The 27,746-nt window shown below is 39.3% G+C and overlaps 2 protein-coding genes across 4 annotated transcripts in view; both read right to left on the reverse strand.

The window, feature by feature from the left end:
* Positions 1-16,966, reverse strand: part of BMPR1B (bone morphogenetic protein receptor type 1B) — a 411,794-nt gene extending 394,828 nt beyond the window's left edge. Inside the window, exon 1 of the mRNA XM_072940342.1 lies at positions 16,931-16,966. The gene's annotated coding sequence lies outside the window, so the exon portion shown is untranslated. The remainder of the gene's footprint in view (positions 1-16,930) is intronic.
* A 7,398-nt stretch (positions 16,967-24,364) lies between these two features.
* The window catches only part of PDLIM5 (PDZ and LIM domain 5), a 183,618-nt gene continuing 180,236 nt past the window's right edge, over positions 24,365-27,746 (reverse strand). For all 3 annotated transcript variants that reach the window (XM_006208955.4, XM_006208951.4, XM_072940363.1), the window contains exon 13: positions 24,365-27,620. In XM_006208955.4, the coding sequence (XP_006209017.1) occupies positions 27,531-27,620 (90 nt within the window). In that variant the 3' untranslated portion in view covers positions 24,365-27,530. The remainder of the gene's footprint in view (positions 27,621-27,746) is intronic.

A 27,746-nucleotide genomic window follows, 5' to 3' on the forward strand; every position in this document is an offset into this window, starting at 1 on the left:
ATCTCCAGGTCCATCCATGTTGCTGCAAATGGCAATATTTTATTTTTATGACTGAGTAGTATTCCACTGTATAAATATATCACACGTTCTTTATCCAGTCATGTCATTCTAAGTGAAGTAAGCCAGAAAGAGAAAGAAAAATACCAAATGATATCCATTCATATATGGAATCTAAAAAAAAAAAAAAAAAGGAAAAAGAGGACACTAACGAACTCATCTACAAAACAGAAACACATTTGCAGACATAGTAAACAAGCTTATGGTCACCTGGGAAAAGAAGGCAGAAAAGGATAAATTTGGGAGTTTAAGATTGCAAATGTTAACCACTATATATAAAGATAAACAAATTTCTGTGTAGCACAGGGAACTATATTCCATATCTTGTAAAAACCTTTAATGAAAAATATGAAAATGAATATATGCATATGTATGCACGACTGGGACATTGTGCTGTACACCAGAAATTGACACATTGTAACTAACTACTTCAATTTTTTTAAATGCACTTACAGGGAAAAAAAATGAGAAAGTATGTTCAATGAAACAATCATTACAACATTAACTTTTAAATTTTGTGGATATACACAGATAAAACAAGGAAATAGTGGGCTTCAAATACATACATTGTAAAAAATTAATGAGGTAAATGTGTATCTCAAGAAGTTAGGAAGAGTAGCTAAAAAATCCCCAAAAGGCCACAGAAAAAATGAAAACAAGAGCAGAAATCCATTAAATAGCAACAAGTATATAATAGAGATTCAATAAAGACAAACAAGTTTGTTTTTTAACCAGTCATAGACCTCAAGTGAGATTGTGATCAAAAGTGAAACATGACACAACTTACAGATTGTGAGAAAAAATGGAATAGTGTCACATATGCTGCAAACAAAGAAACTGAAGGGTATTAAAAACAACTTTATGCCAATAATCTATAAATATAAATGAAATGAATGCATTTATGGAATAATGTAACCTACCAACATTTACTCAAGATTACCTGAAACAACCTATAATGCTAAGAAATCAAATTATCAGAAATTGACTTTCAGAAAAAAGAAAACATCTAGTCCCAGATGGCTTCACCAGGAACATCTACCAAACACTTAACAAAGAAAATCATCCTATCTTCCACAAACCATTCTAAGAACAGAAGAACACTCTAAGTCATCTTATCATTTTTCACTAGCAAGAAAATGTAATCTTAAAATCATATAAATGATAATGATAAATATTTTAGGTCCTAGGTATACATGTAACACAAGATATACAGGGACTTTATAAATCAAAGATTTTACTGAGAAACTTTTAAAAGGTTTCTAAATAAATGGAGGGGCATACTATGTTCATAGACTGGGCTGTATTGAATATTGACCAAACACAATATAAGCATGAGAAGGTAAGTGATGGGAAACACATTGCAGTGTAGTGGTTGGCCTGCATATATCAATCCTAGACCCATCAGTGCAAGAGTGAAGCTTGATTCTTGGAGCTCAAGCAGAATGCTTTACAAGTGCCCCTCAGACTTTCTGGGACTGAAAACTGAGTGTCTGGAAAGGCTCCAGTATCTTTAGGTGATTTGTATCTGGGAGCCAGTGCAGAAGAAAAGAATGGGTCTACAGAGTTGCTACCAGGAACATATACAGCAAGTTTTCTTGCTGATTGCAAAGAGTTCTTGGAGTCCAGTGGTGGTAGGCTGTCCTCAAAGCTTATGCTTTTTTGTGCTGCTAAATAGATTTAGCCCTGGCCCTTTATGACAGGGAAAGTCATCCTACATCATAAACAATTAAAGTCTATTTATTGATATTCTCAAAATTATGTTCATCACACTTTATACTTCGAAATCTCTTAATCTAATTTTTAAAGCAATCATCTTTTTCTAATAAAAAATTTCTCTATGCATAAATGTATTATCAGTCAGTGTTCTCCAGAGAAACAGAACCAATAGGACATATTGGAGAGAGAGATTTGTTATTAGGAATTGACTTACATGATTGTGGGGGCTGTCAAGACTCAGATCTGCAGGGCAGACCAGTAGGCAGGAGTTGATATTACAGTCTTGAGTCAGAAGGCAGGCTAAAGGCATAATTCTTTCCTCTGTAGGGGGACCTCAGTCTTTTCTCATAAGGCCTTCAACTAATTAGATGAGGTCCATCCACATCATGAAGGTGGTTTACTCAAAGTCTACTCATTTAAACATTAATCATATCTAAAAAAAAATACCTTCACAGCAACATCTAGACTGTTATTTGACCAAACAGGGCATCACAGCCTAGCCAAAATGACACAAATTAGGTATCACATTACGTGAGCATTTTTCACTTGTGAGATTAGAGACGATTAGAGCCCATTGGAGCCTTCAACATGTAGTTTCACCTACAAGAGGTGGCTCCTCTCATTTTAGAATAATTTTTCTTTTGTTAGAGATGATTCATTTGTTTTACCATGGAGATGTCTTACTGTAAAAATGATTACACCATGACAGATGAGGACAGGAGACTAAGGAATTTCCCAAGTAACATGGTCTATGATCCTCTCCCCTTACAAGGAGTAGTGAAAACAGCACTGTGTGAGTCTTGTATAACACAAAGATGTACCCTTGTTACGTCAGCAAATCATGTCTGTGTGAGATAAACCAGTTGAGCTAATATTAAAGATCCCACTTCTGAGTGGGTCATAGGAAGAAATAAGGCAATGAAGGGAGAGCCCCACTTCTGAAATGAGGTACTGAATGGAGATGGGCCGGTGGGAAACAGGAACCCTAGTGAGGAAGGAAATCTTGGTGGCACTGCAGAAGCAATATATGAGAGCTGTGAACATTTCTTTATTCAGATAGTGATTAATTCCTAGTCAAAACACATGGTTTGGTCCTTTGAGCCAATCACCAAATATAGGATTCAAGATCAAGAATGGGAAGGGCAGAAGTGCTAACTGACGTATTTAACAATTCATGGGTACCAACTGACCAGAATGGATGCTGATGGTAGCTCAGAATCAAGGATGCAGTATACCCTCCCTTTGCCTGTCCTTAATCCTTAGGTTGCTGGATAGTGGGGAGATTCAGGGGTCCATGGGGTCAGGGTCAGGCAACTGAGTAGCAGAAGGCACTGTGTTGATGGGGAGGGGAGCCTCCGGGCAGTTGTTTTCCAACCAGCATGAACTAATCTCAATTTAAGAACAGGTGCCACAATTTGGGGTGTACGAGCCGAGCCTCAGTGCAGGGGAGACTACATGGAGGACGGAAGACACACAGCACTTCCTTCATTCTCCTTTATCTAGTACCTCACATTAAGTGGGCCTCTCTTCCTTTCTGAAATGCCCAGGGTTAAAAGAGCTCAATCTGATCGCTCACCTGAAGAAGTCAAGGAAGGGCAGGATAAGCCATTATCTTTCGTCCCAGTTTCTTCTCTTTCGGAGAAGTTACCTGAAACACTAACTTTCCTTAGAGTCCATCCATTAGTTATTAGCTGTTTGAAATTAAAAACTACTACTTTTATAACTTAAATTTTTTTTAGGTCACACGTTCCAGTGTGATTTAAAGGTCTGTCCTATCCACAGTTATGCAAAGAACACATCAAATTGAGCAAACAATTGTTTTGAGAAAGCAGTGTTACTCAGCTGTTGCTTAGTTCGTTCACTTAAAGATGTCACCAAGAAGTGCCATAAATGCGAGTTTTTTTATACTTTCTAGACCAAAGTCAGTTAAAAAATAAAACTCACTAGATGTTTAATTGCAAGCAAATTACATAGTTGCCAGGTTTTAATTTTTTAAATCTGTAAAACAAGTTGTTAAAAATAGTACCTATCTCATAGGTTTGTAGGAAATAAGACAATCCATACAAAGTTCTCAGCACGATGCTAAACACACAGAAGTGATTAAAAATAGTTGTTACGATTATCGAAGATAAAATTGTGGTACTGCAAATCTTCAGTTTTGTTCAACCTTGTATTTAAAAATTAATGAGAAGGAAAGGATGAGGAAGCCCCGTGTCAACAGGAATAATCTGAACTTACATCAATAAAACGAGTAGGTGGTTAGTAGCAAGTATTAAATTTGTGATTTTTTTCTATGTAGTAAACTTGAATTAAATCTCATAATAAAATGCTTTTCGTAACCACAATTCAGTAATATTCATGTTTCATGTGCAATGGAACCTATCAACAGAATTTAATTTTCACTTAGTTCACATATAAGTCAATTTAGAGAACTTTAATATTTATAACCTCCTTTAAAAACATTCAGCCCTGAAATTTATAGTTTTATAGTATTATATGCATATTTCTTTTCTATAACATACCTACTATGTATAAAATAGTGTTTTCCCCTAATTGATTTGTTGATTCATGCTTTGCAAATATCTTCTCCAAGACTGTGGCTTATCTTTTCACTTTTTAAAAATGGTCTTTGACAAACCTAGGTTTTGTATTTTAAGGAAAAAGAATTTATCAATATTTTCCTTTGTGTATGTGTGTGCTATTTTAAAACCTCTCATGATACCTCCAAGTAATAAAAATTCTGTCTATTTTATTCTAGCACATTTGAAGGTTTGTTTTTCATATTTCCATCTTTAAACACTTGGAATACATTTTTGCACATAGAGTATAAATCCATTGTCCCTAAATATGGCTAAGCAAGAGGAGCAGCATCATGTACTGAAAAGATGACCCCCTCCTCTGGCTGATCTGCAAAGCCACCTGATAATGACCCAGTTTTCATGTGTTCATGGATTTGAATCTGGACCCTCTTTTTCTGTCCTTGTGTCCATACTACTCCAATTACTGTTTTAAAACATTGATTATTCAAAAAGATTTACGGCAAGGCGGCTTAAAAATGATAAAATCTTTTATGGCATTAATAACAAATGTAAAAAAAAATTAGCTCACAGAACATTTCAGAAATCATCTATTCTGTAAAAGCAACAAGCTACAGTTACTGTGTGATCATAGGATTTCACATTTACTTCTCATGGGTGAAAACTCTTGTCATTTAACAGTGTCTATTGAACTCAATACCTGTTAGTGCAATGAACGTACGGATGATTAACAATCTTTGGATGTAGAATTTCTGGCATGTTTATTAGAAAAAAATTCATTACTCAGTAATTGTACTTTCAATTTCTAACTCTCTAGGAAAGGTGTGTGAGCCAAGAATTATCCTTGTCCAAAGCTCAGAACTTCTAGGAATGGCCTCAAAGGTATTTTTGTTCTGGAAATTCGCTTCTGCACTGGGCTTCAAGAGATTCTTTCTACATTCCTGAGTGTGTGTTTATATGTGTTTGTGTGTGTGTGAACATGTGCGTTCTGGAGGGCAGTTGCATCTACCATTCTCAAATTGGTTTTCTACTCAAGTTTTTCAAAATATGTGCAGAGACCTGTTTGTGTGCGGAGACCCTCAGTGCCAGTTGTCAGCAGAGAACAGAGCTCTCCCTGCAGCAGGCAGATCTGCTCTTCAGTGAGGAGAAAGGAGATGAAAGGATGTAATAGAACCTCACCTGAAGGCAAGTTCAGGCAGCTGCTGAGGGTCTTTTTAAAATCCCTATGGCACACTGGCACCTCGTTTTGAATTTATAGGAAACTGATTTTCCAAAACTCAGTTAGGAAAGCAGCAGCAGGAAACGAGCCTTATTCTATGGACATTTAGTTTTAGGGGCGAGCTGTGCGTAGTCTAACTTACAATGCTAGCCCTAAATATACCATGACGATTTCTAGTAAGAGTCCAGAAGCAATTTCTGTCAAGGCTCAGAGAGGAAAGCAGATTCTGATAAAGACCATAAACACCCGGGCTGATGGGATCCTGAACCCACTGAAATTTTGGTGATGTACTTTTGAAAAATTTCTGAGGGCACACCCAGTCTCTAAATTAAATTCTTGTTGAAATTGAAAGCTGTTTTCTTCAAAGTTTGTATTACTCTCAGTGATAATTTCTGAACTTACTACTGAGTATTTTACAATTTTCTTTCATGAAAATCGTAACATTAAGTTAACAAAAATCCTTCAGAAAATAGTGGCATACTATGGTAAGCCTCTGAAAATCTCCAAGTCAAAGACTCAAGTGCTACCAGGGATGTCTGCTCAAGGAAAAGAAGCTAACAACGATGATATCAAACATTTTAAAGTGCTTACGAGGTACAGGCAGTAACATGTTCTATTGTCTATAAACTTCATGACTATGAGGTAGGATAATATCCTTCCTATTTAACAGATGAGGAACTGAGGCTTAGACAAGTTAAGTAACTTTCCTAAGACTGTATTTCTGGTGAGTGGTAGAAGTGAACAGGAATCAAGTCTAATTTAACTCATACCATTTTTTCTCTACCAACTGGGTATATGCACCATACAGCAGCTGAGGCAGGCAGATAATGGTCCTCTAAAGATGTCCACATCCTAATCCTCGGAACCTAGGAACGTGGCAAAGGGACTTTGATTAAGCTAAGGATTTTGAAATGGAGAGACTAGCCTGGATTATCAGGGTAGGCTTGATACAACCATAAGGGTTCCTACACATGAAAGAAGGCAAAAGAGTGAGTCAGAGAAGATGGGTCCTGGAAGCAGAGATCACAGCACAGTGATTGTTGGAAGGGGTGGAGAAGCAAGGAACACAGGTAGCCTCCAGAAGCTGGAGAAGGCAAGAAATTAAGTCTTCCCTAGAGCCTCCAGCAGTGTAACACAGCCCTGTCGAGCCCTTATTTTTCACCCTCTGAAATCCATTTTGGACTCCTACAGTTGTCATACCAATTTCCGTTCTGATGCATGTATTTATTTTTCCCTACATCACCAACCAATTCTCCAATGAATATCCTACAATTCAACTCTAACACTATCTCCTTGAGGACAGCATCAGATTCCAGAGATTAAGGACTCAGTCCTACAAAACTCAACCCCTGCCTCCACTTTAGATGCCAAACTCAATTCCAGGTTGTCACCTATGCGTCTGAGCAACCAGCTACAGATTGGAGGTTCTAACAATCCTCTCCTTGGGTTCAATTAAGTTGCTAGAGTGGCTCACAGAACTCAGAGAAACAATTTACTTACTAGATCACATACAGGTTTATTATAAAAGGATATAACTCAGGAACAGCCAGATGGAAGAGGAAAACAGGGCAGAGTATGGAGGATACTTTCTGGGCACCCCACGCTGCCCAAATCTGTGTTCACCAACCTGGACACTCTAACCCCATCTTTTTCGGGGTTTTATGGAAGCTTCATGACATAGGCACGATTGATTAAATCATTGGCCATTGGTGATCGGATTCACCCTCCAGCCCCTCCTCACAGAGGCTGAGGTGAAAAGGGGTGGGACTGAAAGTTTCAACCCTCCAATCATTTGGTTGGCTCCCTGGCAACTAGGATCCTCCCTTCTTAGGTATTTTCCAAAAGTCACCTTACTAATGTAAGACACCTTTACTGCGCTCCTCACTAAGGGAATTCCAACGGTTTTAGGAGTTCAGTGCCAGGAACGGGGACAGAGAACAAATATATATTTCTTATTATAAATCATAAGATAACAACTTATGACCTCTAGAAATGTAGTAAAATTGTACTGTTTAAAATCACTAATTTTGTGATACGTTATTATAGCACAAAAAGGAAACTAATACACTGGCCCTAACTCTATGCTCCCAATTAATTCAGAACCTGATTCAATATCTAGAAATATGGGGGGGAAAGGGGTGGGTAAGGATAAATTAGGAGTTTGAGATTTACAGATACTAATTATATACAAGATAAGTTCATAATGTATAGCACAATATCTTGCAGTAACTTATGGTGGAAAAGCATATGAAAATGAATACATGTATGTTCATGTATGATTGAAACATTATGCTATACACCACAAATTGACACATTATAAACTGACCATACTTCAATAAAAATATATACAAAAAACAAAAGCGTGTGTAATTCTAGATATTAACAAATGTTTGAATTGGCAGCATCCAATACACAATCCAGTTTGAAACCGAAAATGTGAGATGTAAAGGGACAGTACAGTATCATGGGTCGTGAAGACCTCAGTTCTGGAGTTCTCCCAAACTTATGTTGAACCTCTCTGTCAAAGAAGGCAAAGCGTTAGCTTGCAGTGACTGTGAGCATCTCCAGTAACTTCTACTTTATTTCTAATGGAGCCATGAATCGATATAGGCTTTCTAAAAAAAAAAAAAAAAAAAAGACATGTATGTCAATTTCAGGGAAGGCTGTATTAAAACAAGTTTAACTGTGCATATCCTGAAAGCATGTTCTAAACTCCCAGTGACAGGAAGTTCACAATTCATGTCTCGGGCACCAGCTCCCAAGGACCACCTGCTGGGGAGCCCCTAGATACTGAGGAGTAGCATGCACTTGCCATGGGACATCCATTCATTCACTTAAACATTTGCTGAATATTTACCATATGAGTGAGCAAAACAGACAAGGTTGCTGTCCACACAGAGCTTATATTCAGATTGGGGAGGCAGCAAACAAAGCATCACAGACACAGGTATGTCAATGGAATCACGCTCAGTGCTGTGATGGAGTAGGACAGCGATGCATCAAGTCTAGCCTGAAGACCCAGAATGAGTCACTTAGCCTTTGGGGGGTGATTAGAAAGCGTTTTTGAAGGTGGTTTGAAATAATTAAAAACCAGGTAAGATCTTATTATATGAAGTGACTATAAAGTTCTAAAGTCATCTGAAAACGACTCCATGAACAAATAGGATTATTTGAAAAGACATGTTTCTGCTTAAAACCATTCAATGGTTCCCTTTAGCCCTAGGATAAGGTGTGAACCCCTTGCCGTGGCCCACGAACCTGTGACCTGACCCTGCTTCTTCCCACAGCCCACCCAGCGGGCCTGTCACATCCTACCCTTCTTTCGCTTGACTCCTATTCTTCCTTCCAAAGGTCCCAGCTTAGCCACAGCTGCCCCCCGGAAGTCTTCCCATGCCGAGTCTGCCCCAGCTTGTGTGAATATGGTGCCTTTTATGTTCCCTCCACCGGCACCTACCACCAGGTGCATCAACTGCTTAATTAATTGCTTGTGAAATTGTGATGTCTCTAGAACATGAATTCTTTGAAGGCAGGGTTCCTGTCTCAGGCACTGGGGATATAAGTGCATATGTAGCCTAGGTAAATGGAACAGTGGTAGGAAAAACAAAGAACAATGCTGGTGGCCCCCGCATGGATGATGGAGACACCTGCTCACTGGGCTGAACTGGTAAGAAAGATAAGGGAGGATTGCACCTAAGCATGTACCTCCAGGGTCACACTGCCTGGGGTTGACTCCCAGGCCCTCTATTTGTCCTGTGGTCTGCCTAGGGCAAGTTGATGTAATGCGGCCAATAGGCAGGGGGTGCTTGGCCAGAACTGGAGATAAAACTCAGCCCATTGCTCCCCAAGCCATGTGCCCTGGTGCAGGACTGCGCCTACTTTGTAATAAGAGAGGTGCCCCTTGTCAAAGACGATACTCACACTTCAAGATGTCTTAGCTGTATCCCCCTAGGCAGGCTACGTGGACATAGGACAGGCGCCTTTTTATAACCCCCTTGCCCAGTGGGTGCGTTTCTATGATCCATCTGCCCTTAGACAGTGCCTTTTATGATACAATGGCCAGATACAGGCTGGCCTACCAGGCTGAGAACCTGTGCAAGTTACCAGTCTCAGTAAACCTCAGCTTCGTTAGTACCTACATCTTGTGGCCCCTCTGAAGCTTATGTTAGATGATCGACATGAGGTACTTAGCACACATGAAGTGTTCAAAAGTGGAAGCAGTTCTAAATGTTGAAAACAACCAGGACCCCACGCCACCATTTTGTGTTCTAAAAAAGCCTTAGGAACTATGCCCTTTCCCAGAAGCCTTGTAGGAGGCACCAGAAGTTTCAGAGATGTCTTCTCATCTGCCTGTTCTGCTTATATCTCTTGTTAAATCTTTCTTTGTGCATTACGCCCTCCTAGGCCTACTTATAAAACTGCAGGATGCTGATTTCCTTACACATAATATAATTCTCACAATGGATATTTAAAATTTATGGCCCAATCTCCCACATGAAGGTGGTCTGGCAGCCGTAATTTTTTCCTTCTGTACATAAATGACTATTAACTTGTTGGCGTTTTGCAGACAGGTTTTGATGAACTATGATATTTTGCTTAAAATCATTCCAAGAATAATGTCAGACTTTGTAATTGCCTTCCCCATGACCACCAGCAAGCAAAATTCACCTCGACAGCACAGCTTATATTAAAAGGAATCAAGCTACAACCAGACAGAACCATGAATTCGAGAACACAGGGCAGACGGCTCCTTTTCTGCGAGGTTTTGGAGTACACTCAGACGCGGCCCAGAGCTCTGACTATAAATATATACGTCAATATGACAGGATGGCGTTTGTAGGCTCTTTCAGATTAAAAAACAAACTTGGCAGATGGTTTAACAGGAAAACAAAGAAGTAATCAAAATTCAGTCCCAGTGGCAATAAAAATATTTCAGTTTGTAGTTGGGTGCTGTTGAGAACAAATGTTCCCAAATACCAGACTATGTTAAAATGTTCACTCACTCAGAGCAAGATCAGATCAGTTTTTACGTGTTAACGTTCACATAGATGCATTTGTTCTTATATATATGTCAGGGCTAGATTGCCAACCATCTTTTCTCAGGAAAAGTTGTCAGTTATTCTGAGATCATGTCCTTTTCACGTCTTTGATGTTAAAATGTTCTTTTCTTAATGTAATGATTTCCATAGCAAATGATAGTTGTCAATGTGTGAAAAGTTTGAAAGTTAGCAGCCTCTGAATTTTGCTTTTTTGGGAACATTAATGCTACATAAAATCCAAAGGTGTCAGAACCAAAAATTGACTGTATTTTCTATTTTCCAGGCCACTGGTTTGCCCTCACGTAGACTCGGCTATCTTCTCCGTCAAAGAACTGGGGGGTGGAAGACGGGGGAGGGGTGCCAAGACCTTCCGCACGTTCTCAGGGCAAACAGGTTTGCAAGGAGAGCCACAGCCCACCATGAAACCCACTGAGAAGAGTTATAAAGAGACACAAGAGACTAAAAAAAAACCAGGCTCATTATTCAATGTACAGTTCCAATAGGACTTTTACCCCAACTCTGACACTTTGCCTCATTTTCTAACATTACAAATGAATGACCTTTCTCACACATTCAGTGGAGAACAGCTCTCGCTCCAGGCCACCTGGGGTCCAATCGCTTTTCCTAGACAGGCCTTTCTGTCCTCAGCTCTTAAAAACAAGGGCTGGACTCAGCTGCTAATGTACCTCCCAACACTAACATGACACACTGATTGGCTCCTTCACCTTACAAACCATACACTGCTCCCCAGAACAGCTTGTTTACCGGAGAGATTTGAATGGAGGGGGTGAATATTCAGAATTGCCAGCAAGTGCATGAAGCGTCATATGAGCCAAGTTTAAAGACCTGTTTTCATCACTTTGTCCTTTTTCTTACCTCTTAAAACTCTTCCTTCATCACACTCCTCTCCTACTGAGAGCACTCGTGGCTCTTCGTTGTTAAGTCAGGGGCCTGGATCTCAAAGGTTGGCAGGGGCAGGCAGGTGATGGGCAGACAAGCCTGCAGGGTCACGGGAGACAACTGAGGAGCCCGTGCCCCCGAGGAGGAACGGCAGCTGCTGGGCTCCAGCACCTTCCCATCAGAAAGGCAAAAGCTGCCAAACCTTCCTAGAGCCAAGACAGAATTCTCACTCTGGGGTATATAATCTTCAGTGTTTTAGCAGTTGGCAACTGTTTAAAATTTTTTTAATCTGATGGCCAAAGATTGCAACTGGGAGATAGACTGCTGATTTCCCATTTCTGACATACAGAACAAAAATTCTGATAATCAAGACTCTCATGTAGCCCTGACTTTTAAGGGGCTTAATCTGAACATCTCGCTTCGTTATGTTCTCGGAATCAAAGTGAATCCAACACTTCTGACTTATAGATGAAGGCACAGAACATGGGCTTTGAAGACAGACCGCCATCCAAGTTCTGATTCTGTCATTCGCTACCTTGTGAAAAACATTTAACTATTTTGAACCTGTTTCCCTAGCTTTAAAGTCACTAATTCTTACCTTCTGGGTTATTAAATGCCCACCATCCCCCCCCGACCTTTGCCCTACTCCTTCCAGATTGGAAGTATACTTGGACACATCTCGGTCCTCTACTTGGGTCTGCTCTCCACCTGCCATTCTCCTGGATTCTGTACAAGCGTGAGGCCTAACTATATATCCCACCCCTTTACACTGCCCTTTCAGACCGGCTAAATCTGCAGTGACTTCTCTGCCTTATCCTCCATAAGTATTTTTGCCATCACCAATTTTTTTGGTCATTTCTTTGTCCCATTCTGGATTTAAGAGAATATGTTGAAAATAATCAACTCCCATTTTCAGTTTATAACCTCAGGAGGAGTGAATCTGAAAAGAACATGCTTAGAAGTTGTGTAAGTTTCCATTTTGATCCTGAGCATCCTCCCATACAGAAAGCCATATACTACCCCCTGCAGTGACACAAAATTTCCACTAAGGATAATTCAAGACTTGGAAGGGAGGCAGCTTTCTCTTCAACAATTGCCTTTTCAACACCAACAGGGACAATTTCAGCAGCCACAACTAGGAGCCTCTCCAACCTTGCTGGTTAAACAGCAGTAGTATCAATAATAGCTAGAATGTGTTGCCGCAGCTGCTTCCCCTTGTACCCCGAACATCCTGGTTCTGAGCTGCTAATAAGATTCTGCTCTAATTTTGCTCTGGGCTATGTCCAGATTTGATGGTGAAATGCTTTGGCTACACCCAGGTACGTGGAAGCCCCGGGAGTGTTTTTTGTCAAAACCTTGCTTTAGCGATAAACCTTGCTCTCTAAGGAGATAAGTAATGCTCTCCTGTGGCAATCCATTTCAATATCTGTCCAGCACAGGTTCCTCTGGAGATTTATTTGCACTAAGCTCCCATGATGTCACACAGAGGTGGTGATCTGGAAACAGAATTAGGCGTGTTTGCGGGAATTATTCTGATGACTGATTGGTCAAGGAGGGTGGTAATGGGACAGGACACTAATGAGCCTTTCCTACTTGGGATAAGTGATCAACTGTCAACCGTTGATAGTCTTCCAAAGCTCATAAACTAGCCACACAGATTGGCAAATGCACACATGTATCTGGATTCCAGAAGGAACAAACACTGTCCCAAGTATCAAACATTGTTATGTGTATTTAGAGGGAAATATCTATAAAGATTTGAACACTTTGTTGCATGGCTAGAGAGCAGTTTGAAGAACAAGCTGAATGCTGTCCAGCTGGGCAGTAACTCAAGACGAGCAGAGGGCAAGGTGGAGGAAGGCGGCCAAGGAAGCCGTTTTCTTTACCCAGATAAACAAGGTCCACTTGGCCCAGCCACACCATCCACTGACATCCCCACCCACCACCAACCAAGTCCACACTCTTAGCATGCACACATTCATGATTTGTTTCAGGGACTCCCTTTAACCTTTAAGCTGTTCCTGACAGTTACTTTTCTTGGACAAAAATGTTTGGGGTGGAGATTACAATGTGATTTCCCCAAAGCCTGGCAGCTCTCTAAAACAGTGGTTAGCAACACTTTGGGAGGTCATCAATGACAAATGAAACAAGCATCTCAGACTTTTAAAGTGAAGTTCCACAACACCTCTTCGGAGGGATGGTGGGAAGAAGGCAGACTGATTCCCTTCAGCTGTGGACTCAGGTACCATCTAATCTCCTGGGCCTTCAGCAACTTAAAACATCTGATCATTTCACCAACTTCCTACCCATCCTGGCCCTTAAGAATTCTAGGGGAAGCCCCCCCCCAGGGCTGACCTGAGCAAGGGTCATCGAAGGCTCATCTCTCAGTGTGGCAGCCCCATAAGAACGAGCTCCCTCCAGGCCAAGGAACAAGGAAAGGAAAACTGGAGACTACTAAATTTTGTATTGTGGAAATTAGACGGAGTCCAGACTTGTGAAATTTCATCAAGATGAGAACTACATAATTTCTCTTATAAGCCAAAAATAGAGTGTTCAGGAAGCCCTGCCCTGTGAACAAATCACAGTAAAAGTCAAAGGTGGTTAGTACACAGCAGACACACTCAGGCCTTCATTCATTCAGACATTGGAATGTGGTCTACCAGTTGCCAAAAATCTGCCTCAGACGTGGGGACCGAGAGAGAGAGACAGAGAGACAATAACATATGCCAACCTGAGGGATTTGTTAACCATTTACCGTTAAAGTTAACAGCTCAAGTCCTTAAAATGGCCCACCAGGCCCTCTGGGACCTTCCCAATCACCTTCTCTCCTCCTAGTCTCCTCTCTCCCACTCACTTCAGCCACATTGGCTCTTGGCTGTTCTCTAAATGTGCCAAGGTTTTCCCTTGGCCTGGAACAACCTTCCTCCAGATACCACGTGGCTCCCTCCCTCCTTTCCTCTCTGGTTCACCCCCACCTACCTGGCCTTTCCTCCACCCGTCTTTATTTTGCTCCATTTACTACCCGATACTCTGTATGTTCAATTGCAACTTTGTTCACTGTGCCTCTCCTGATGGAACATACACTTTTGGAGGGAAGAGACTTGTGTTAAATTCCCAGTGACTTCAGTGCTGCATGGTAAATGCTAGGTGCTCTGATACATTTTGTTCAGTGAATGAACATGTGAAAAGAATGGATGAGGAACCACTGTATATAGACCATGTCCTTTCAACTCCCTTGCAGAAATGTTTTGTGGGATGAGATTTAACATTTTGCTCTCAGAGCTGATATAAACATGACTTGTTACCAGTGATGGTTTTTCCCACCCATTCCAAGATTGAAAACATGTGTGCAACACCTCAGGTAACAAAGTGGCCCCTTAAAGATCAACACAAATTCCTTCAAGAATCCAGGGCCAACCAGGAGCCTTCCTCATGACACTCATTTGCATCTTTTAAGTCTGACTCTGCAGACCACATAGCACCTTTCTCTCCGTTGCCAGGAAAATACCACTGACGTCACTAATACAGGGAAAGTATGTGTGCGTGCTGCTCAGATTAAAGTTATCTGTGCTTTTTGTCTGTAAATTTTGTAGTTTTCACCTGCTGTTACACTTTATACTGACAAACAGGTCTATGTATCTGCTAGCATCCTACTATGTTACATGGAATTAGAAATGTTATTTTGCTGTTTCCTAGGAGACCTTCTGGTTCTTAAAATTGCTTCTGCGTCCTGAGATGGAGGAAACCTAAAGAATCAGGCCAAATATCATTGTACCAGAAAAAACCAAAAGGAGTCATTTCCCAGAGGGTGGGCAGAGAGAGAGAGACAGGAAATTAAGATGAGCCTGATGAAGAGGGGGATGCTGTGCTCTCCTGCCTCCACATTAACCTAAACGTATCCTGGAATCTTCATTACTCCGCTGAGAACAGCATCCACCCTGGCCTCTGTCCAAGAGGGCTTAGTGGGAAAAGTATTAACGCCTGCAAGGTGGTCCCACAGCAAGGTCCCTAAGGACAGAGGTTCCAGTATAGCCAGGGAAAATCTGCAGGAACAGGCTGATTCCAACACCATGGCGTCTGCTGCTAAGTGACAAGGCACTATATCATATAACAGACTGCAGCTTTAGAATGGGAGACGGTGGAGGAATGATTGAAACCCGTATGTCACACAGATGGATGCAAAATGAGTGAGCAGTGCTGTCCTCGAAGAACATAATCTACATACCAGAACAGGCAGGGGTTTGTTTAGGTCTAAGCCATGGCAACAAATTTTAGCTTCGCAGCTCCCAGAGCAGCTGTACCGAGGGGCCTCGGGCCAGGCCGGCCATGGCGGCCCTGCACTCCCTCCTCTGGGCTCTGTTGTATTATATCTTCAAACAGCACCTAAGTGTTAAACCTTCAGTTCATTTGCACAGCACAGCTAAGAAAACAGAGCAACTCCCAGACCTCCCTGTGCGGCTGCAGACAACCAACCTTTCCTCTTCCCACCCCAACTCCTAGACCAAGTAGTTTCCAATAGTTTGAAAAGAAAACAAACAAACAAAAACTTGCTTGTTAGTTTTAGGGGGGAGAGCACTGAAGAAAAGGGATTATGATTAAAAACAAAAACAAGCAAATTATTCTTCAGGAGAAGCTTGAGTCATTGCAGAGAATGTGAATGGGTGTGTATCAATCAGAACAAATCCACAATCCCCACAGGTGGTTGAATGTCGCATTGGAAGAAATTTAGGCCGCCTTCCAGTTAAGCAATTTACAAATCTTGTTCCTGAGAATCTGAAGAATCTAGAGTTTCTTTGAAGGTTTTGCAAATTAGAACTATCTGTTGCTTAAAAAACAAAAAACAAAGACAAAAAAACCCTAAGAAATTAACGTGCCAAATGCTTACCTCTGGGCTCTTCTATGTAGTCGCTTCTGAAGATGTTTCAAGAGTTACTAAAGCAATCAAAACGTAGAAACCACTGATCTAATTTTTATAGAGATGGACGGTCTGGTCAGGATTGGACCCAAGCCATCTCCGGGATCAGAGAAATAATTAGTAATCAACCGGGCCAAACACCCAAATGCATTACTCCTGGCTCCGCGCGTGCTCTTTTCTAACTTACTGCCGCACCCAACTCCCTCACCTCCCCATGAAGTTTATCTTTAAGGTTAGGAAAATTCCTAATACGGAATGATGGGGAAACCGTACCACGTGAGACTTAATTTAACGCCTAACTTGGGGGCTGCACACTGACTGGGGCATTTACTGTTTCAGCTCAGGAAACAGCCAGGTCTGTGCGGAACCTGTTTTATCTGCTCTGCTTCCCACGAGCGCCACAGAACTCTGGAAAGAAAAAGAGGTGGGTAAAAACGTGCAAAAATCCCCAGACTAAATCCTCTTTTTTCTAGGTATCTAAATTTCATAAACTGAGGCGTGAGTCTCTGATTTTAGACGCCACAGGAAGAGAGAAAACGTTGGTTTCTACCTGCAGTCGCTGAAGGCCTCCGACCAATGTTTCAGGACATCCGAGCGAGCGAACGCCTCGGCCAACTCCGCTCTGCGGCGCGGCAGCACCAGCAGGAGCGAAGTGGAATTGCAAATACAGTCACGCCGCCCCAGTCCCAGCCAATCAGAGCCTCCGGGGTGGGCCCGCGCATGCCTTCTAACCGGATCCTCAGGGTATTTGCATATTAAAGTGAGAAGCGTTAGCCTAGATCTACATCAGGTGCTTCCCGAGGAGTGGTCTTGGGATCAGCGGGATCAGCGTCACCTGGGAGCTCAGCAGAAAGGCAGATTTTCACCTGCTCCAGGTCTACTAAATTCGAAACTCTAGGGATGAGGCTTAAAAATCTAGTTCTGTCCAGAAGATTCTGACACACAACAAAGTTTGAGCACCCTTGTTTAGAAAGTGAAGACGGGGCTGGCGAGTATAGCTCAATGGTAGAGCGCATGCTTAGCATACATGAGGTCCTGGGCTTCATCCCCAGTACCTCCATTAAAAATTAAAAAAAAAAAAGTGCAGACAGACATGACTTATACACCCTAAAAAGAGAAAAAAGATGAGCCAGTATTTCCCAAATTGTATTATGTAGAATAAGGTATTAATAGATGTTTTTTAAATAAAGCAGTTCGTGGTCAAATATATTGTTTGGGAAACACGATTTAAACTATAGCAATCCATTCACCTATTACATAATACGGCTCGTTTTCTGAACAGAGGACTAACAATTTGAATTTGCTTTTTGAGTAGCATCTCTTATTGTTTACCAGAAGAAAAGGCTGAGTAGGTTGTTTGTGGCTCTGGCAGGGTTACATGCACTATCTCATTTGTGTCTCAACAATTCTCCAAGACAGTGGAGAATTATTCTCCGAGATGCTGAAGGGACACATTAGTGAAAACAAACACGAAAAAGCAAAAAAACTCCACAGACTCAGCCAAATTCTGTAGCTTTTCCAAGGTCAGAAGTTTTCCTGAGAGGGAACAACAGTGAAGGAGGTTGGTCTGCTAGTTAATTTCCCAGGGTGCCCATCTAAACATCCCTGGAACACTGAGAGGGAGAAAACTGTAATTTACTAGGTTGACTCTTGGGGAGAGAACTTCATGAGGTTGAATGAGATACTTTGATCAAGAGTCACACTCAGGCTTATCAAATACCAGTGCCTGTATTCCTCCTAAACAAAGTCCCAGCTCTTTGAATACTTGACTCGGACATTTACAAGCAGCTTTTAAGTTCAGTATAACTGCTCTACTTTGACAACAGCTGAAGTCAGTCTTGAGATAAACTGAACTGTGTTCTGGAACTTAGTCTATTGGCTCCCCATCTGGTTAGTGTGAGAAGGAAATTTATTAATGTGAGAGTGAAATTTATCACAATCCTTTCAAGAAATTCTTTAGTGATTTTTCCCCTCTTTTTTAAATTTTCAAAACATTTCATTACAACCTGGAAGTCAAGCAAGTCAGGGCTCTCAAAGAAGCTGAGAGTAAAGTCAAATCACGTAGGTTTCTGACATATAATAAATGTAATCGTTAGACATCTAAAAAACACAATTTCATCAACGTTACTTCAGTTTGAACTAGTTTAAGAGCCTAAACACTTAAGACTTAAGCCAGAGAAGTCCATTCACATATTTCATAATGTGTCTTATTTTGTGAACCACGGATTAACAACTTGAATGTAAGAAGCAGGTGTGAGCACTCTTGATAGGTCAAAACCTTAACACTACCCAGACAAGTCTCTAATTTCTGGGCACAGTACATGGCATGCGTGAATTTTGTTTCAATATGTTTTCCATAGTAATAGCTTAGAAAGTCCCATGGCCATAGCCGACCCAGACTTCCATTCCTAGGGGCAGAAGTATTTGCTGATGATTGAAAGGTCATGCAAAACAGATGTGAGGGCAGCTGGATTTTCCAGCTATGCTTCAGTGGACTTAGCAGTGGTGCCTGCCATTACCAAATAGCAGAGAGATTTTATTTCAATTGAGTAAAAAAAGAATCTTAGGCAACCTTGTCAGCATAATTGGACGTATATGCAGTTTCTCACCAAGCTCTCACCTTTTCCATCTTCCACTCTTTACTCACAGCCTGGAACTAACTTCATCACACTGCAGAGGTAACAGTGAACTGGGTGTCAATGACCATAACCTGTTTTCCAGCATATTATAAATAGGTCATTATTGACCTCTGAGTACAGAAGTAATTGCAATTGTATTTCCTATGGACTTCTCATTTGTTTGGTATCACATCTGGTGTTATCTCCACTTCAAACTAACTTAACTTACTCCCATTATCTTGTGCTTCTTTGAAATTGAACCAACAGAAAGAACAGCAAATGGTGCATTGCAGAGGGGGCTACCACATCACAGATTCCCTTGATGAACAGATGATCCAACTGCAAACCTCACAAATACTGACATCTGTGTGGCAGGCAACTGTACAAGTCAGATAGATATGGTTTTTTTTTAAATTTTATTTTTATTGACGTGTAGTTGATTTACAATATTAATTTCAGGTGTAGAGCAAAGGGGATTCAGTTATATATATATATATATATATATATATATGATTCTTTTCCATTATAGATTATAACAAGAAATTGAGTATAGTTCCCTGTGCTATACAGTATATTATTGTTATTTATCTATTTTACATATAGTAGTGTGTATATGTTAATCCCAAACTCCTAATTTATCTCTCCCTCACCCCTTTTCCCCTTTGGTAACCATAGTTTGTTTTCTGTCTGTGAGTCTGTTTCTGGTTTGTAAATAAGCTCATTTGTATCATTTTTTTTAGATTCCACATATAAGTGATGTCATAAGATATGTCTTTCTCTGTATGACTTCATTTAATAATCTCTAGGTTCATCCATATTTCTGCAAATGGCATTATTTCATTCTTTTTCATGGCCTAGTAGTATTCCATTACACACGCACACGCACACGCACACGCATACACACACATCTTCTTTCTCCAGTCATCTGTTGACGGGCATTTAGGCTGTTTCCATGTCTTGGCTATTGTAAATAGTGCTGCTGTGAACACTGGGGTGTATGTATCTTTTTGAATTGTAGTTTTCTCCAGATATATGCCCGGGAGGATTGCTGGATCATATGGTAAGTCTATTTTTAGTTTTTTAAGGAAATTTCATACTGTTTTCCATAGTGGCTGCACTAGTTTATATTCCCACCAACAGTGTAGGAGGGCTCCCTTATATCCATACCTTCTCTAGCATTTATCAATTTTTTAATGATGACCATTTTGACTAGTGTGAGGCGACACTTGTAGTTTTGATTTGCATTTCCCTAATAATTAGTGCTATTGGGCATCTTTTCATGTGCCTGTTGGCCATCTGGATGATACAGCTTTTAAGTTTTATATATTTTATCAAAATTAAGTAATTCCTAAAACTACCCTTTACTAACTGAATATATGGGAATTCTCCCTTATTAAAAAAGGGACTCTAAGGGAACGTGGAAGAAATAATAATTTTTCTCCCTAATCTTTTAAGAAGTCTAAGTCTCAGATTTTCCAGTTAATAACTATGTTGTTAGAGAATCATTTCTCTGAGTTTTCATTTTCTCATCTCTATTTTGTGGGTTAAAAATACTTGACACTCAGTTTCTCCATTATTAGAATCTTATAGTGTATTAGTATACCTTAGTGTAACAGATGAGATGATATGTTACACAAATTGCAATGACTTTACTATATGTAAGTTATTATTATACCCACTGGACTTGATCCTTCATGGTTTATTATGAAGGGGAAATTGTTAATCTCTTTGCTTTCTATTACTGAATATGAAAGAATCCAGTTTTTCTATTTGATAGGAGTTTAGGTTTATATAGAAAAACTTCTATTAACTGATATTCCAATTCAATAGCACAAAGTTTCAATTAAGAATGTTTTACTCATTTTAGCTATAGGAAAGCATTACAGTATAATAAAATAAACTCATTTAAAAAACCTTTCTGTTTTATCTTAGAATATATCCAGTTAAATTCAGAACTGTTCGATTATACTGCATGTTTAGAGGGTAGACCTTGGAAAAAGCAATCAGTGCTTTATCGTGAGCACAGTGTTAAGCTTCGCCAGCTGTCAGCCAAGGAAGCTGAAGGAATATTGCAGAAGTAAAAGGTTTCTCCTCCTGGGTCCAGGTGCTGCATTTTGCTTTTTCTTGCACCAGCAGCATGGTCCACTCACGGAGCATGTGGTTGGAGACACCTGGTGGAGATCTGCCCCAGCTATGCGTCTAGAGTGCACAGTCCCTCTGTGACCTCATATCCCTGACCACCTTGTCACAGGCCTCTTCATGTGGATATTGTGTATTTCAGGCCTTGCACCCATAGCAGTACCCCAGCTCCCTTTGCACACACCCACCCACCAATCTTAGCTTACCTGTATTCAGAGGGTTGTTTCTTAGCTCTGGGCAACTGAGGGTCAGCTCTGGTCCAGAAAACTCTGTCGTGTGGGCTGCAACCACACTTCCTTCAACAAAGTCTGACCCCCTTGTAAGGCTGGCCTTCCTTGGGTCCCTTCTCTCAGCCCTATGTTACCCTTTAGAGCTCTTTTTATATTTTCATAGTTACTTTCCTATCATAGCTTAATAATTCATCACATTAAACTTCTCCTGTGAGGTTATTGTTAGGTTATCTGTCTCCTGATGGGACCCAGGCTGAGTAATAAAACACATTTCCTCCCCAAGCTCTAATTTATACTCTCAACATCTATATTATGTTGATATATTGCTAAAGATCATCTAGAACTCCCTGATTTCAGCATAAGAAAGCTATAGTATATTCATATCATTGATTTATATCTTTTCAGGCGTAAGTCCTGGGTTCACTTCAGTGCCTCTCATCTGGCTTATTAAGTTCATCTTTACTTGAAGCATTTAAGTAGTACCAGAAAAATTATTAAGCAGTTGCATAATAATTTAACAGAGCAGAATAAATAAGTTTCAGCTGAGAAAGTCAGGATTACTTTAACTTATATTCCAAAGTTCATACCTGAAAAGCTCCATGGATTCTCCTGCTCGCCTTTTCATTCAACAAGGGGGGCCTGAGATTGTCCAGATTCTCAAGCAAACAGGATAGAGAAAGCTTCCAGGGTCAGACGACATTAATATGAAGTCACCTAAGCAAAGACTTTTATTTGCACAGAAATTAATACTGGTAGAAGTCACTGGAGTTCAATTTACTTTCCTACTTACCGAGGGAACAGTTTGGCGTATCGGTGATACACCAGGAAAAAAATACTCCACAACTCTAAACATACTATAGTCTACTAAAATACCTAAAACAGGCAAACAATGATATTTTTAAGTGCTTAGAAGAGTACCAGCTGTGTGTGCTTTACAAGCAAAAGAAAAAAGGAAAGAACAAAATAAAAACAAACCTAAGTATATTTGAACTAGAAAGCAAATGTGATCATTTAGAACATGAGGATGAAAAACTAACTTGGAACCCAATTATTAAAACAAAACTTTGTCCTTTGAAATATGGATCCATTAGAAACCACATCAATCAATTCGTGGAACTGGCACGGAAGTCATTTTCCTCAGGAACCAAAGAGAAATTGACAAATTATACTCTGTGAATTCTAACTTGTTTTATTTTTCTCCTCGAGGTCAGTGATCAGTGCTTTTCTCACATGGAAATGTTTTCTTCTTTACACTAAGCAACAGCTCTGAGCTTTATTGCGTATGATTAACACAGTTACAGACACAAGAAAATTTCCTTCTTGGCAATCATTTAATAGGGCTCCCCCAGACCTCTGCCATTAGTGCCAATCATTAAACACACCTTGCTTTTCCCCAGCTCTGTGTTGAAGGTGTGGAAGCCACACCTTTCTTATTAATCATCAATGCAATCTTGCCACCTTCTAAATCACAGGCTAAAGAGTAAAAGTTCAGTAATATAATACCACAGACAAATAGCTTATTCTACATTTTCTTCATAAAATGAACAGTTGCATGAATCAGATACTTGCCACATTAAAAATACTATGCCTATCTTCTTAGTATGGTAAATCTACGGGCTACTTTTGACCTGGAGGGAAAGTAATTCTCTCACAAACTTTTGGACGGGGTGCTTCCCGTGTTAAATGCCCTCATTCATGAGTACAACACAAAACCGTACCAGTCTGAGATTTCTGTTGGGTAACCGTGTGTCCCAGCCCCTTTCCTCTTTTAAATTTTAAATACTGCAAAGGAACCATTTTCCCTGTGAGGCTCCCACACTTGGGATGAAACCCCCTCTGCGGAATTTTGGCACCTTATTAATTAGTGGTTATGAGTGGGAGCTGCTCTCTCTCAGCAACTCCTATTCTGCCATCAGTCAAGGGTGATTCTGTAATAAATTCCCACGAAGCAAACTCTTTCTGGTAATTCTCCCTAATTAACACCAGGCCTGCTAATAATACATCAGGTCCTATGTGTTTCTGATATAACCAAGATCTTGTCTGAGAGGACTCAAAAAGGGAAACCGCCAACCTAAATTAAGCTTTTGCTGGCAAGAAGGATTTTATATGTAGTTCTGTAAGAAAACCTTTGATAATCTTATATTGGGGACATTCTGACCAGAAAACATTGGACGACAGGGAGGCTTGTTCTGGTGTGAGCACTGAATGGGGATTTATTGTGAACACACTGTTGAGTCTTAAGCCTATAAATCTTGTACTGGATTACTGTTTCTTAACGAAGGAATGACAGATCTCTTATTTTGTCGGTGCATTTTAATGTGCAATGACGTGATTGATAGAAACCAAACAGCAGCTATTAAAATGTCAGATGCAGACTTGATGCCCTTATAAGTTTGGCTTCTGGAGTTTAATATACTGTGAGCAAATAGACTTGAATTTGTCTTTTATTTCCAGTATACAGCTTGCAACAGTAACATTCCTCTCAACTTTATACAGTTGGGAAAAAAATCTGAACTCAAACCAATAAACAAACAAGGAATAGGTGAGCCTACCTAGTTACAGAAAAGTTAGCTAATGAGATCAGGGTGAGTCAAGAATGAAGTAACACACACTGGTCAATGAGAAAAGTGAGAATGTAGATGATGACTGATGTTGTCTGAACATGACATATGATACAGTATAATGCTTGATATGACAGGTTATTCCAATAAATGATTTCAGCAACAAATATTTTTAAGACGATAGAGCGTACTGATCTATTAACTTACAACCATTTATTGTGTACATGCTACATGCAGAGCATAAATATGGATTAAAGCAGAATAAATGTGACAGTATTTTCAAATATTTTGTTTCTGGGACATTTTGACTGGCAAATACCATAAAAGAGGAATTCTCCTGAGAATTATTACATCTCATCCTACCTTGTGAACATGTTTTTCCCCATGATGACTTAATGGAAACCACTTGCCGTCCAAAAAGAAAAACCAGGAGAGCTTGTCGACATCACTGCAGCCATTTATTTATTGAGTATGTGCACACTAAGGTATTGCTATACTGATTATATTTATCATGTGGTTTTTAATTAGAAAACACATCCAAAAAGAAAAACAGCACAGACATAAACAAACTGAAAAATGTAAAGAAACAGAAGATAGAGATTAATACATAAGACAAACGATATACTGAGAATCCAAATTCAATACCTTAAAACTTATGGGGAATGAAGCGGGACAAACTGAAGCCACATTAAATTTGTATGAAATCATTCAGTGTGTTTTTCCTTCCTGTATGTCTGTAACACCTCTCCTTTCGACAGGGATGACTTAACTCCACGTATCACACAAATGTGACTATAACCCTAGATTCCCACTTGAAAGGGGAAGAATTATTTTCTGTAAAAGTGATACTAATACAGTACCCCTTGAAAATGGTATCAAAGAATTCCTTTTTGTTGTAGATCATTTTTAAATAATAATGCTGCACTAATATTTTGAAGATTTAAACTCATTTCTATTTGTCTTAATACAGTGACCAAATTATTAGGGTTTAGACTCTAAATGGAACCTGTAACCTGAACCAATAGGAAATCTGCATGCTACAAGCATAAGCAGGGGGCATTATTTTCTGGCTGCTATTTCAGTGAGCAGCATTCAGTCCTTGGAGAATGTTATACGTTTGAACCCATCATTAACATTTAGAAACTGGGAAATCCAAGTAGATGTTTTGGAATCATGTACTGTGATTTTCATCTGTACTACACTAAGCACAGCATTCCAAAATATACAGCTAGAGAGACTAAAGTAACACTCTACAAGAGAGGTAATAATTTTAAAAAATGCTACTGATATGGAATATTTATAATCAGAAAAATAAATATTCAGGGAGCTCACCAAAAGAATAAAGTGCTCTGTCAGTTCTTAAAAGATTACTGCTGGTGTATTAAATATAGCATTCCCCACTGTAAAATACAGAGATTCTTCTGGGTTATAATCAATATTTATCTCACAGGATTCACTGTTTTAGGAACAGATAGAAGGCTTCACCACAGAAGAGAAGGGCAAAGCACAAAGACAAAATGATAAATTAGGAAGCAACATTATTCTTTCAGGGATAAAATTTAGAGAAATGCAACATTATGCTCCATGAATAATATGTAGAAATAAAAGTGTAATAAAAATGAAATCCTAATGTAAGATAACTTTATAAGAAATTCAGGTCAAATAAAATTCTTTGAAGGAAATACCCAAATGCCATTCAAATGCCATTGATTTCTCAAATACTATCTTGACATATAATTGAGAAAGGTAAAACTAAATTTAAAAAAATCTCTACCACACCAAAACAAAACCACCAGCTTATTTTATGTCGTGTAAAGCGAAAGACTGACATTGATATGTGACAGTGCACATTAGCCAGCATGTCTTCTATAGGTGGTTTCAGCAGCAATAGGAAATAATGCACAATTCAGTTCCAGCTTTTAAAAAACATAACAGAAAACTTCCTGCCTCCCTACAAGATGCAGGGTGAGGAGGTAGTCTGGGGTTGCTATTAGTGAAGCATTCAGTTTGCTACTTGGTATCACCTTTCTCATTCTTTTAGCCCCAGTTAATTATTATCTGCATATAATATAAATCTGCTAGACCATAAATTAGCAGCTTTCAAGGACAGATACCTTGAAAAGTTCTTAGGGAGGTTAAACAAATATTGTAGCCTTAAATCCCCCTCTCTGACAAACATACACACAGTGGAAGAGAAGTCGTAGGTGCCGGCTAGGACAGGCAGAGCTTGGGGCTCAGTCTCCACTGTAAGAGCACCTTCTCCAAACAAATTTAAACTATACCTTCCCGTGATCATGGGCTTCTGTTTGTTTCGGAAACAAAAAACTATCAACAAATATCAACAGGATCCATGATTCTACCACAATTGTTTTTCTGTTTTCATGTGGTAGCTGCTTATCTTTTCCCTAAAATAAAGAAAACAAATAACAGGCCAGTCTGAGTAATTAATCATGTCTCCCTCTATACTACCAAACCTCTGTGAATAAACATTTTCCAAACTGCGTGATTACAACTGGAAGTGGTTCATTTATTATTGAGAAAGAACTACTAAAAGAAAAAAAGAAATCTAAATTTTTATCACATTCCCCAAGCCAATCTTTTATTTTTCTAATGTAGAACTGAAGAACAAAATTATTCTGTAAAGAGAACTTTCAAACTTCCATCAGTCAGGAGTACAACTCTGAAACAGATCTAACTGATGCATTGTCTGAAAAGGGGAAATTTTTTAAAAATTTTGATCCAATCCTCTCAGTTACCGTAATTCCCAACCACATTCTTTTCTATTTATTCTCTTTAAAGAGAGAGAAAACTGTCAGAGTCCAAAGTTATTCAACTTGCTCTTTACCTCAGCATGAAGAAGGGGAAAAAATAAAGTTTGACTGATATAGGTGGTGAAACATACATATGAATAAAAAGTCGTGTTTTAATAAAAGGCAAACATCTGAAATTTATAAGCTATATGGTGGCTTTTTTGGAGTGGGGGAATCGGAGAAAAATATAACATCTCTTATTGGCATAACACATTTTGATCAAAATCTCATTGGCTTTTCCTACTGGAATGATCAACTGTAAAGACAAAAAAAGTATAGTTTTTTAAAAAATGACACCACCACTGATAAAATCCTCTGTTTAAACTCCTATTTACTGTTTTAAAGATAAACACTATTAAAAAAAAGTTTCACTTGTTGATTAAGTGTAAGGCATTTTCATTGCCTTTTATAGATTTACTCATAACTACCTAACAAGGAAAGAAGGCATAATTAATTATTTCAGCATAGAGGTTGAAGGTTTTTATTCTAAAATTTAATTCTTCATTAATTTATTCTAAGATGAATTTACTAGTCAACCAGGAAATTGGATTTTATAAAAGTTATTTTATGGGGAGAAAATACAGGAAAAAAGTAATAATAAATGCCAAACTGTCTCTTTATGAAGCCAAATATTTCCTCACAGACTTGGTTTTCAAAGCTTGGAATTTATCCCTTCAGGGGCACTAATTATTTTTCAAAACTCCATATAAATATTAAATCTAAAAATTAATCGGTAATTTAAATCTCTTCTTTCTCTTCAGATTTTCTTCTCTTCTCCTGAATTGATGGCTTTCAAAAATTCACAGAATGAGCATGTTTCTTGCAAAGTGGCTTGTCCTTCTTGGAGAAAAAGGTTTGACCTTCCAAACTTTCACAACATACCTGAAAAAGAAGCATTATTTAAGAGAATTTCGGTATTTTATAAAGTGTACCCAAGAAGGGGAAAATGATTTTTCACCCGATGAATAATATGACAAAGCATTTTAACTGGTTGTGTCTGACCTCTAA

Source organism: Vicugna pacos, chromosome 2 (assembly GCF_048564905.1).
Source record: "Vicugna pacos chromosome 2, VicPac4, whole genome shotgun sequence".
In the NCBI taxonomy this organism is placed as follows: Eukaryota; Metazoa; Chordata; class Mammalia; order Artiodactyla; family Camelidae; genus Vicugna; species Vicugna pacos.